Raw genomic sequence first — 13,330 nt, 5'->3', positions numbered from 1 at the left:
GAGGTTAAATAGAGGTGAATAAAGCTGTCCTTTTAGACCTGGGGATGTGCAACTGTAAATATAACCTTAACTCAATAAACAGGTAGCTTGCAAGAGAAATCAGAATCCTTACAATTGCTGACTTCCCACCATTTAACTCATCACTTTGAATGTTGCATATCTCAATTAAGAATTTCTAGATTTTGTTACATTTTATTCCTAATATCAAGGCATTATTTGGGGGAATTTTCAGAAATAAACTACCGGGCATGTCATATGACCTTACATTGACTTCTTACCTTTGACCTTTACAATCTCTTGGGTATACTGCTACAGGAATGCCTCTAATTCAAAAAGGGGGCTTCATTTTAAATACACATAAAAGCTCATTGCTTCAAAATGAATATGCTGTAATGTTTTGTATAATAAATTTTTCATGAAGAAATATAGATATGATAAGATGTCAATTTTATTTTATTTTACTGTCTTCAATTTTTGTCCATGTCTACAAATGCAACACAGAAAAATAAATGATCTATCAACAGTTAACTGATAAAACTCGACTCAAAATTTATATTCTTATTGCACTTATCAAAGAAATGTACTGAATACCATTTTGAAAAACAGTTCCACTTTATGACATTTAGTTGCATTAAATATTTAGTTCTGTTGTGTTGCATTATACTGCTGTGCGATGAAATTAAATGCAAACTACAATTTGAATGTCTGCAAACATTGGCAAGAATCTGCAGCTAAATTTAGATATAAGATTTGCAGTGTCTGTTGTTTTTTTTTTTCTTTTCATCTTTGATGGGTAAAGTATAAAAATGTTTAGGAATTTGACCTGCTTTCTTTTTCCCTCTCTACTTTCAGGTTTGCAGAGCATGCCAGGGGACTACGTTTCTCAGGGTGGTCCTATGGGAATGAGTATGGCACAGCCAAGTTACACTCCTCCCCAGATGACCCCACACCCTACTCAATTAAGACATGGACCCCCAATGCATTCATATTTGCCAAGCCATCCCCACCACCCAGCCATGATGATGCACGGAGGACCCCCTACCCACCCTGGAATGACTATGTCAGCACAGAGTCCCACAATGTTAAATTCTGTAGATCCCAATGTTGGTGGACAGGTTATGGACATTCATGCCCAATAGTATAAGGGAGCTCAAGGGAAAAGGAAACACACGCAAAAACTATTTTAAGACTTTCTGAACTTTGACCAGATGTTGACACTTAATATGAAATTCCAGACAGCTGTGATTATTTTTTACTTTTGTCATTTTTCATCAAGCAACAGAGGACCAATGCAACAAGAACACAAATGTGAAATCATGGGCTGACTGAGACAATTCTGTCCATGTAAAGATCCTCTGGAAAAAGACTCCGAGAGTTATAACTACTGTAGTATAAACATAGGAACTAAGTTAAACTTGTACATTTCTGTTGATCACGCCGTTATGTTGCCTCAAATAGTTTTAGAAGAGAAAAAAAAAATATATCCTTGTTTTCCACACTATGTGTGTTGTTCCCAAAAGAATGACTGTTTTGGTTCATCAGTGAATTCACTATCCAGGAGAGACTGTGGTATCTATTTTAAACCTGTTGGGCCAATGAGAAAAGAACCACACTGGAGATCATGATGAACGTTTGGCTGAACCTCATCACTCGAACTCCAGCTTCAAGAATGTGTTTTCATGCCCGGCCTTTGTTCCTCCATAAATGTGTCCTTTAGTTTCAAACAGATCTTTATAGTTCGTGCTTCATAAGCCAATTCTTATTATTATTTTTGGGGGACTCTTCTTCCAAGAGCTTGCCAATGAAGATTTAAAGACAGAGCAGGAGCTTCTTCCGGGAGTTCTGAGCCTTGGTTGTGGACACAACAATCTTAAGTTGGGCAGCTTTCCTCAACACAAAAAAAGTGATTAATGGTCATTGAACCATAACTAGGACTTTATCAGAAACTCAAAGCTTGGGGTTAAAAAGGAGCAAGAGAATACTGTAACAAACTTCGTACAGAGTTCGGTCTATTAATTGTTTCATGTTAGATATTCTATGTGTTTACCTCAATTGAAAAAAAAGAATGTTTTTGCTAGTATCAGATCTGCTGTGGAATTGGTATTGTATGTCCATGAATTCTTCTTTTCTCAGCACGTGTTCCTCACTAGAAGAAAATGCTGTTACCTTTAAGCTTTGTCAAATTTACATGAAAATACTTGTATGAGGACTGTGACGTTATGTTAAAAAAAAAAGGTGTTAAGTCACAAAATGCGGTAATAAATATTTCATTTTTGATTTTTTGTTAGGCTTTTGCGTTTTTAATGGTTTTAGGACAAGGCTGCACCATGCCGACTCTATACAGTGTTAAAAGTAGGTGATGGTTTTTCCCCCCAGCAGTTGAGTATATTTTAAACTTACCAATAATTTGTAAGGTAATCATCTGTAGCCTTTGAATGTCTATTTGGCCTATAAGTTCCATCAGCAGAAAACTTCTAAAGGTACGAAACTCTGTGTACATAATGAGCCAGGTTGAAAGATCCCCCTGAACGTGCTCAACCTCCTTTTTAGATGCATGACGTTAAAAAATATATACTTTCAGATAAAGCTTTTCATGGTCATCCTCTGCCAGAATAAAGGACTTTTCAGGTTAATTTTACAACGTAAGAAATAATGTCTGTGCTCAAAGGTAATTTATCTGCTTGTGTTTTTCCTCTGCCTGTCTTACTACAATACTGTTGGATATGTAAATGAAAATTTACATATGGGTGTTCATAGATAAGTAAACAACTTCTATGGAGTTTGAAATTTTGACTTTAAAAGATTACTTAATCATTAATATTTTATAAATTATATTGTGGTATATTTTTATTTCAGATACCTCCATGTGCAGGGATGCTAGGGTGATGATCACTAAACTTAAATTTTTCTCTGAAAACAAAACAAAATGGACGGTGTAATGCCATTTTCAAAATTTTATGCAACATTCCTGGAAATCTATACCATTAGCTTATTGAGACTGTGCAAACAATGTCTGCTAAAGTGTGCAAAAAGGGTGAGGCATGTCCCCTCAATTTTCAAATGAATATACTATCCTGGAATTTTGTAACTCTTAAATTTTGAATCTTTGTTTAGAAAGAATAATATCGTAAACTTTAGCTAGATATATGATGTCAACTGGCTAGGGAAATAATTCACTATCTCTGCAAACTTAAACTTGGAACAAATCCATAGTTATATTTATTTGGGACTCTTCCATCTTTCCATTTCAGACAGCATTTATGGAAGTTCTGTATAAATGACAAAGGAAATAAACTTTTATTGTTTTGTATCATATTTAGTTAGGTAGGATTTTTACAAGTACATTTATCAATTTAAGTGGTGTGTTGCTGTTTAAACATAGAAATAATGCTTCTGACACAAACTAAATAGAGAAATTCTGTGCCACTTGGAAAAGAGAGAGAGCTTCCCTCTCATTTTTGCTATTCTATTTTACATGAAGTCTTTTTGTAAATTTTAAATATTTGCCTAGTTTTACTTTAAATGCTTTTGTGTAAACTCTGAAAATTCCCCATGATAAATCAACTCTCACATCAGGTGAGGAAAAAACCTTTTTTTCTTTCCACTCATTAAATGCTGAAGGGTTTACTTGGTAATTGGCTCATGTTTAGGATGTGTTTTATGAAATTATTAAGTTATCTCAAAGTTTAGAGACCAGAGCTCTCGATCCTTGGTTTTAATGAATAAAGTCATCTCATGCTTAGTTTATTCGTCAAACCCACGTCCTATCATGTTAACTTTAACTTTCTTAAATATTTGGAGATGAATGATAATTGTAATAATTGTTTGCATTACCTTGCTCTCCCCCACCCCCAACCCTATGATAAGACAGAGAAGTGATAGATTTGTCCAATTTTTATAATGCTTTTTTTACACCACCCCGGAAGGCACTTGCTCCTATCTCGGGTTTACTATTTAGTGTAAAGAGTTCCGATTTGGGTATATTTAAGAAAGACTCAGCTGTCAAAAGCAAAGAAACTGGGAATGGTGTTTTGACAACCATATAGTGTTAAAGGAAATACTGTAGTCTGAATAAAATTGCTTATGTTCTCCAAAACAAGAGTAATATAAAAACACTTTTTTATTTATATGAAAAAGCAAAAGCAGAAATAAATTCCAAAGGTTTCCCTTTCTTTAAGAAATTCTGAGAGAACTGCAGTCGCCATCTGTTAAGGGTTGGGAATTGAGCAAGAAGCCACATTTTAAACGAAAAAGAGAGAAAAGACCAGGAAAGTCTGTGTCTTCCGTCCACCCTCCTCTCTCCCACCCCCTAGGTCAGCACCCCTCACGCCCCCAGCTCTCACCCTCGTTAGAATCCACCGGGATCCTCCTGCCTCCTCACCCCCTCCCGCCCCCGCGGGCCTGTTAACCCGGAGCAGATTTGGGAAGGGAAATGTGGCTAATATCTCTAGCAGCTGTCAAAGGAGGGACCTTCCTTCAAAGGGACTGGACAGGGATCCTCCACAAGTTCTCCATTAGTCTAGCACGCCAGCAATTTGATAAGGAGCCTGGACCTCCTGCTACAAGTTGCCACTCAGTCAGAAAGTCCGGTGTCCGGGTGTCTGGATGCGCGGAGTGGCCCCAGCTTCGCGGGCCGCAGCCCCCGCCGCCCACCCAGCGGGCTTGGTGCGGACTCGCGTCCTGGAACCCGGCAGGAGGCAGGGCAGAGGCTTGGGCCGCGGCAGCGGGGCGTGCAGAGGGCTACCCTGGCCCTCACCTGGCCTTCCTGGGGCGTGTGTTAAAGAGTTAGACCAAAGTGTTGCAAACGATGGGGGCAGCAGCGGGGCCCGTCCCGGTTACAGCTGCAGCCATCAACTCTGGGCGTCGCGCGCCAGGGCGGGCCCCCTCCCTCCGGGCCCGGGCCGGGAGAAGGTGCCGCGCGGGGGAAATGCTGGTCTGATGGGGGAGGCCGGTCAGATTGTGATGAGAATGGAGACCGTCGGGGCAGTGTTTGAAGGGAGGTTTTAATATTAATAGTTTCGGTGTAGAGACAGAAGGGAGATTGCGTCTACGGCTCCTCCGGGCAGACTCTGGGTGACAGGGATGATGGATGATCCGGCAGAGCCCAACAGCTCCTCCCCCCCAGCCCCAACAGTGTCAAAGCTACTTTAGTTGAAGCTTTAGAAATAAAATAAACAGCATCGCCACCCCCCTTACTCTTAGTACACCTCCACCCTCACCCCCCGCTTTCCGACATCGATTTATGGATCATTATGAATCAATTACTGCTCTCAATACCTTCCCATTGGCTTAAATAAAACAGTCGAAAGATGAAAACGCGGGGTTCGGTGGAGATTTTTTTCCCTGACAAGAACAATCGCAAAATCCATTATCTCATAATCAGAGGCTCTGGGTGAGGAGGTGAAGAGAAAGGACTGGGTCACCCAGTAAATAACTGGGGGGAATGTAGGAAGGGGGGGTGTCGCCCAGATGCTGCCTTTGTTTTCTTTCAGATGGGTTTGCTTGGTTTGTTGTTTGTTTGGGGGTTGGGGAGCGGGGTAAACTCGCGTGAGAATTAGATGCCTACAAGTTTCGTGACCTAATTATTTAACTCCTTTGGAGAGACCCCTTTGAATGCGTGTCTCGGCAAACATCAGATGTTGTTGGTAGTGAGGTCACACATGGGAAAAGGTGTGGAGGAATGGGTCCGTCTGGAGGGCGGATTTTCACTTTGTTGTGAGCAACTGTGCACGGGAGGGTTGGCCGCCGGGTGGGGAGACCGTCCCTCTCCCCCGGCCCCCCGCCGCTGGCTGTTTTTGTCGTTGGAACTGGTTTGGATCTGGGGCTGGCCGTCCCCTTTCGCCCCCACCCCCACCTCGGCCGCCCGAGGCTTTTCTTCCCTCTCCTGCCTCTTCCGCGGCGGGGCTCGAGGTTCTCTAGGTGTTTCTATGACTACATTGTGTGTGTGGGAGGGTCAGACGTGGGGGTTGCCCGCGAGAGGGCCGTTCCTGGGCGATCATTTATCAATGTCACCCACATAATGATCCTCTCTGCAGCCTCCTATTGATGAGGATAATTACATTAGCTCAGAGTGACTGATCAATGAAAACCCACCACACAAAAACTTCTTTACTCCTCTATAATACCAAAAACCGATACAGAAATAACATAGAAAGCCTGATTTTCTTTCCCTTCCCTGTCCACCAATGGATTCTGCCCCCTCTGACACCCCCCCGCCACCCCCCCCAAAAAGGACGGAGGAGTAAAGTAAGAAACTAGACCCAGGTTTGTTTCGTTTAAAGGAGGATGCAATTCTGTTCGTGAATGCATTTTCTCTAAATGTTGGCTTCATCCCTCCTTTGGTAGAGACTATCAACGGATTTGCTAATGTGAGTTGCTTTCAGACTAGTCTGTGGTTTTGCTTTTTATTTCTTTCCTCCCCTTTGGGCATTTTTTTTTTTCTGCTTCAAAAAAGGAGATAATTCTTTCTACAAATATCTAGTAAAAGAAATTCCTCTAGGTCCTCTTTTTAAAAAGCGTTTGCCTAAGTCGGGTTATCTTTTGTCTTTATCACTTCATAAAGTAGAGCAATTAAAGATGTGATGTTGCATGGGCAGAAAGGGTGGATCCATTATACGGCGACATAATACGCCATATTCTAGCATGAAAGTTTGAAGCTAAATTACGATTTCGCTTTTTCTAGACTAAAAAATCAATATTTTCTCAATTAAAGCGAATTTTAATGCTTTACTTGCTAGTTGTTAAAGGCGCTGTAAATTTTATTGTAATGCTTCTTGACTTCGGAGTAGATGCAGGAGATGGGATGATTCTCGTGGTCTTTTTCCTCTCGGGGAACCTAGCCCAGGAACATCCCATGGTTTCATATCAAATTGAAGCAACAAAGGTAAGAAGGGTTCTGAGAGGGACGGGGCAAAAGGTGGAGAGCCCGCCAAGGAAGCCCACCAGCGCCAGAGGCCATTGTCTTGTATATTTTCACCTCTCTGTGTCCTGCCTCCTGAAAGTGACAGAGGTGTCCATTTTACTCTAATCTTTCTCAAAGGGGAGCACGTTCGACTCACATCTGCTCTTTAATGGTCAGAAAAGGAGTTGCATTTGGGGAGCATTCTAAACCCTTCCCAGGGTCCCCCTGTTCTCTTCCTTCTCCTTATTTAACCAAATGCTAACTCGGAACTGGCTCTTTCACCAATTTGGCCATATTTTATGTGTTCTGGCTTCTATACCAGAAATCATTCGCCACCCTCAGGAGCATTCCCTGTTTACAGACGTTTTCTCCTTTCACAAGTCCCACCTAGTAAAAGTTCCCGCAGAGAATTAACTGTGGTGTGTTAATAGCCCAGGTCTGCTACTGCTCTCTTCTGCAAAGCTGAAATCTGGTAACGAGGAATATGGCATTGAACTAATGCTGGGAGCTGTTCAAGGTCAGCAGAAGCCCAAAGACTGGAGAATTCTAAGGCCCAGTGACTTGATGGGAAGCAAGGTAGTGAAACTTGCAGAAAGTAAGGCAGAGAGGAGGAGAAGAAAATGAGGCCAGGAGGGAACATAATGAGAGAAGAATAGGACAAGGCAGAAAAATGAGCCTTTGGGACCTCTTTATAATTTAAAAAGAAATAATAATGAAGGGAAATTGAATATCTAAGGCTTGCTATTACATTTTTTTTGAGGCCAATATCCGTTTAAGAACAAACCCTCAGGGATGACAGGAAGGGCCTGGGTTTCCAAATGGAACTACTCACAAAGTTCCTTTTGCAGTTCCTTCTTCTGTTAATTTGCTGGGAATGAGAAGACTAGGGAAAAGGCGATGTGTGTGGTGTACCAAAGGCTTAAGTAAGAGTATGATGGGAAGGGGCACCTAGATATAATGAGGCTGCTGTTTTAAGCTGAATAGAAAAGAGGAGAAGAAAGAAAAAGCCACACAACACCACAATACACTTTAAAATAATTCTCACCCACCTGTCTTCCTTTTTCTCTAACCACACACTATATTGAATAGTACACATAGGTGGGGGAAATTTCTAGTTCATCACCTTCTGTCTGTAGACCCACCAACGGAGCCCCCTTCCCTTAGATTCCTGACATGTAAGCCTAGACCATGGCCTTTTTATCAAGTGAGTGGGGCTTTGTTAATGTATTTGTACTTTTCTGCTTTCAGACTAAGTTTCTCGCTTTGGAGGAGGGAGGAGATGCAAGAAAGGAGGGGGAGGGGAGCAGAACACAAAGACTTTATCTAGTTCTCACCAAGCAGGTTTCAAAATAGGAACTTAATGGGAAGAAAGACGAAAGAATTATAAAAAAAAAAATAAGAGGGGCGTGAGAATTGTTTATTACAAGTTTACTTGTCTGGAAGAGAGGTGATTCTGTGGATATTTTTCCCTTTGAGGATTCTGTTTTCCTCTTATTGAAACATTTTCAAATTTTAATCCGTTAGCAGACAAAACCTCAATATAAATATGACATGGGCCACTGGCAAAAAAACGAACTTAAACTCAGTGTTTAGAGGGGAGGAGGTGTGGGGAGGAGAGCGCCCTTTCTGATTAATAACTAGCAGGGTAATGTTGAGGGCTTTTTCTGCCCGATTGCCTTTTTGAATTAGAGCCGATTTCTTCACACTTCACTAGTGCCTGTCTCCTTTAAAATGACTGGCAGATTTGTTTCTCTTTTTTTTTTCTCTCCCTGAGACTTAATGATGTAAATTTTCTAATTAGTTGAATCATATTGCTTAAAGGCCTAATATTTACCATGTAAGAAATGATCATCCAGATTTGGACCCCTTGAAATATTCTAAGAAATAACATTTGGCTTTTAGGTTGAGGGATGAAGAGGAGAAAGCTGTATTACGGGAAGCTGTTTAGAGAAGAGAAGGCATAAACCCGGCAACATGTTAAATTAATAGTTGAAGTTGAGCTGGGCTCACACCCCAAGTCCGCTTTTATTTTTCAATCAGCGAAGATTTAATTGGCAGCCCTCAGGCTGGGCGATCTGATATTTTCTCATTAGTTTCCCATCACTAATCTTGAGTGTTAGATTGGCTTAAAGGTTGTCAACATTTGACCAATTTTATTTAAGGAAAAAAAAAATAAATCATGCATTATGGCTCCTGGACGTGAGATCTGCAAATAAATCCTGCTTGGATCAGCGGAACTAACAGGCGAAAAAAATGTTGACTATTCATCGTCGCATTTAATAAGTTGCATTAATGTATATTTCAAGGCTAGAGAGAGAGATGATACATGTGGTGCGTAGATGCCGATGAAAAGAAAGAGGTGAATGGGGAACGGGATGCACTATAAGCGGGACGGGTAGGTAAAGTGAGACGTAGACGCATTTCGAACCGAGGGTAAATAATCCAAGTGGAATAGCTGTTGAGGATTTAAGAGCTACAATCCTCCCTCCCTTTCCTTTTGCAGCTGCGTGAAACTGCCAAGCCTGTCTTGCAAGCACAGAGTGGCTCTGCTGTCTAGTCCAGAGCTAACATCAGAGCGCCCCCTGCTGGCCAGTAGAGCAGAACGCTGCGGGTCAGCCCCCTGCGAAGCGAATCGGGTTTTTCTGCGCACCCCACCTTTCGCTGACTCCTTCCACTGCCCTCGCGTCCATTCTCCAGCAAAACCCCGCGGCAGGGAAATGGCTTGTCAAGGACTGAACATTTAAATGAATAAATAATAAAAATAACAATAAAATGCGAAGGAACCCCCCCACCTTCACTTGGCCTCTGGGGAATCAAGTATCAAAAGCCTTGGCAAAGGGACACCTTTCCTTTTTCTACGTCTCTTTATTCTCTGGGTTTTCGCGACAGTTTATTTTTCCTGCCGAACTGCAGATTCCGAGTCCAAGGAAATGTTTTTAATAGATGCTGTAGATGTTTTAAAAATGGATATCTGATGGGGAAACAGGCCAATACAAAGCAATATTTTGCGTCCTCACAAAATTAAACTCCCAGGAAACTCGCACTGTTTGGAAAAGTCTTGAGGGATAGCTTTCGGAATTCAGACGGTTCCTTGTCCGGAATGACCCTTTGCTGCAACGCAAAGCAATACCAGACCCTGTCCGAATCTTTTTTTTAAAGCAAAAAACGTGTTTAAAAGTTGTCACCGTAGCTGCACACACCACACACACACACACGTCTTTTCCACGGGTGTGTCTATTCTTTCTTGGGTCGTACTTCTCAATTTTGCTGGAAACGGAAGAGGTAGCTGAAGTGCACCAAAACTAACAACCTATGTCTTTGACATTTGATCTTACTAGAGTGTTTCACGTCCAGTGCAAGGTGTGAGACTGCTACCATTTGAGAGAATTTTGGTTCTTATTCAACGGTTCGGTGCATGGAGGCATTTTCCTGGTTTCCCAGTTAATCTGCCGCGGGATTTATGAGCACCACGTAACGCGAGGGCGCACAGGTAACGAGAGCCGGAGCTATCTCAGGCTGGCAGCCGCACCGCCTGCACCGCCAGCCTCCACTCTTGGGAAAGGCGCTGGCAACGCAGCCCTGACTCGGAAAAGTCTTCTGACCGCAACTAGACCCCCACATAAAGAGTGTCAATCTACATTGCGGAACGACGTTAGTGTCTGAGGGAGTTTTTGGTTTTGCTTTTCAAAGTACCGGCTTTCAGGATTTTGTTAAAATAGTGCTCAGAAATGAGGCGCGGGGGAAGGCACACGGGCAGGGAGGACAGCAGGGGAAAGGTGTGTCTCTGGACTTTCATTTCTTGCCAGAGTAGTAGGATTTTCTGGTTTAAAAATCCGTGCTCCTCTGTCGCTTCTTCCCAGAACCCCTGTGTCACCCCTTCTTCAACCCCCATCCCCATCTTTAGAGACGCTCCGGGAGGGGACAGGGACCCGGCAACTCCCTAGAACGAGCACTCCTAGGGCAAGGCAGAGGTGGGAGACAGCCCGGTCTTCAGGTCAGTGAAGTGATGCCTCAGTCTGATTGTGTTTGAAGATTTGCTGGGGCTATTGTGTGACAACTGAGGTAAAGTTAAATATTTATACTCCAAGCTGTTACATTTTGGGGGATCTGTTTAGAGGAAGTCCACTGGTTTCAAACTGACTTTAAATATCAATCCTGCTCTGGGGAAGCAGAATCTGCTGCCTGCCACTGGGGTTGACTTTTTGAAAGGTCTCTGTGACGCTCAGAAATGGAAGGGAAGTTATCTGCAGACCATATGGATCTATTCAAATATATAGTATATACGTATGTGGGTATATATGAAAAATATCTCTATATAGTTATCTATGTATCTGTACAAAGACAATAAAGTAATAAAGACAAGAAAGGGGGTGTCCCTCATAGCAATTGAATCCAAATAAAAATATTTCTCTCACATATAAGGAAAATATGATCATCTCATTGTATTGTCTCTGTTTGACTTAATGAAATTTGGAGACATTGACAGTCTCGTCAATGTTCCAAGTAAATTAATGTGAAGGTCCTTAGGAAGAGACGGAAAACACCCCTTGCCATTAATCTTAAACCACTTGAAGATTATGATTAAAAGAATGGGATCACTAAGCATTACCATCTCAAGTAGCTGTTAACTGCCCCCATCCCTTTATTGTGGCAACAAAATAAACTCTTCACTAAGAATGATGTTTCTTCCTTTTTTATCTTTGTTTTTGTTTTGCTTTAAGGGCAAAGAAGGGAAAACAGAAGCAAAGAAAACTGTTTCGAAAGTCTTGGAATTGCTACTGTTAAAAGGCTGCGGTTCATTTCTGATTTCCTCATCTTTTGCTACAAAGGAAAAAGAAATCCAATGATGTGTCTACGTTTGATGAGAAGAAAACACGAACAACAGCAGCGTAGGTGTGTGTGTTTGTTTTTCTTTTTTCCTGGAAAAAATATTTTTAATATTCACCAATTAGCGAGTTGAAAGCTGTGGAGATGTAAAAGATGTTCGCTTGTCCACATCTATTTGTTGACTTTCGTCATCGCAGTTTTGTAGGCATTTGTACCAGATAGAAATGGAGAGAAAGAGAATTAGACACTTGCCAAGGAACAACAATATATACACTTTCAGGTAACTCCACCTAATCCTGTATTTGAGTGCTGATAGGGAGGAGGAGGGGGTGATATTTTCCCCTCATAAGCCCCCCAAAACCGTATTAGACAGAAAGAGGGGGTGAGAACTCTAGGACTGAGCATTCTGACAAAAAATGGAAGCAGCATCTCTCTGCTCCCAGGCCCCTAAGGAAGGACGCCCCCCAAATGTGCAAAAGCAGTTATGTTTTCCTTTAGAGTCTTGAGTTGGGTGGACCTTTGAGAGACATACACAGTCATTAACATTTTGGAAACAAAATGCAGAAACGGAGGGCAGTGGCTAACAGAAAATAAAAACATGCTAAAGATTATTCTTGAAACACCGCAAATTTCCAGATGCCACAAAAAACCAATGCAAACGCACCCCCTCCTAACTGAGCAGACAGACCGGGTGAGGGTTCCAGATGAAAGTGGAATTGGAGATCTGAACTCCGCTAGAGCCATGGGAGATGTTACCCCGAGGCTTCAGGAAGGGAGGTAGGGGACGTCGCCCTCCTTCCAGCCCGCGGTTCCCACCTGTTCCCTCCGCCCCAAGCTGGGGCGTGGGAGAGAGCAGGAGCTGGAGCGATTCCGCCCACAGTCTCCAAGGGATACCCGGTGCTACTGCTGCTCCTACCAAACCAAGAAGGAAACCCAGATAGGCCCCCAGAGGCCAAACCCCTCCAAAAGGACCGAAGCTCCCGGTCCGAGGCATACGCAACGGCCTGCCCTGTTCCCTGGCCAGGCTCCCACGCCCGGCTGGACAAAAGGCTCACAGGCCACACTGGTCCCGGAGCCGCCGTGAAAGGCGATGGAGGGGCCAGTCTCCTCGCCCGCTCTGGTCCGTGTGTGCGCGCGCGCGCGTGTGAAACACGTGCACTCGGTGCGGGCCTCCGGCCGCAGACGTCACCTGGGGAAGTTCACCCCGGGGCTTCCCGGGCCCTGAACCCACCATTCCCGCCCTGTCGCCTCAGCCGCCCCCACCTGCTACCCAAATCCCGGGGCACGCCCGGACAGGTGTGCTGCCTCTAACTGGAAAGCTCCGGGAAAAGAGCCCCCCCAGGAAAGGAGGCGAGGCGGCGGGAGGAGGTGGGAGGGATAGAGAAGAGAGATGCTTCTTCCAGAGCTCAGACGTCCCTATCTTCCGAGAAACTGTCATCACGCTCAATCTTTACACCCTGGTCTACCGTATCCAAAAAGCAGACATTGATTCACGGAAAAATCGGGTTCTCGAAAATACAGCGATTTGACGCGGACTCCTGAGACCTGCGCAGGCGTTGCTTGGGTTCAAAAGTATGATTTTAATTTTCTTAATGAAGGCGC

General features: G+C 43.2%; 1 protein-coding gene and 1 long non-coding RNA gene across 47 annotated transcripts in view; both read left to right on the top strand.

The window, feature by feature from the left end:
* Positions 1–2,277, top strand: part of MEIS2 (Meis homeobox 2) — a 212,560-nt gene extending 210,283 nt beyond the window's left edge. For all 42 annotated transcript variants that reach the window (XR_012414770.1, XR_012414767.1, XR_012414769.1 and 39 more), the window contains one exon: positions 853–2,277. Coding sequence is in view for 17 of the 42 variants with exons in the window: in XM_073995468.1 (XP_073851569.1) it covers positions 853–1,139 (287 nt within the window). In the remaining 25 variants the exon portion in view is untranslated. The remainder of the gene's footprint in view (positions 1–852) is intronic.
* A 7,875-nt stretch (positions 2,278–10,152) lies between these two features.
* The window catches only part of LOC102117062 (uncharacterized), a 50,097-nt gene continuing 46,919 nt past the window's right edge, over positions 10,153–13,330 (top strand). For 2 of the 5 annotated variants that reach the window (XR_010588017.2, XR_010588015.2), the window contains exons 1-3: positions 10,153–10,391; positions 11,623–11,794; positions 12,365–13,300. This is a non-coding gene — a long non-coding RNA (uncharacterized lncRNA). Of the gene's footprint in view, positions 10,392–10,422; positions 10,964–11,622; positions 11,795–12,364; positions 13,301–13,330 lie in introns of those variants that run through there. The other 3 variants (XR_012414765.1, XR_012414764.1, XR_012414766.1) reach the window with 3 other exon arrangements.

This window comes from Macaca fascicularis, chromosome 7 (genome assembly GCF_037993035.2).
Source record: "Macaca fascicularis isolate 582-1 chromosome 7, T2T-MFA8v1.1".
NCBI lineage: Eukaryota > Metazoa > Chordata > Mammalia > Primates > Cercopithecidae > Macaca > Macaca fascicularis.
Note: the sequence above shows the minus strand (reverse complement) of the source record. Positions and strands in the feature narration are given on the sequence as shown.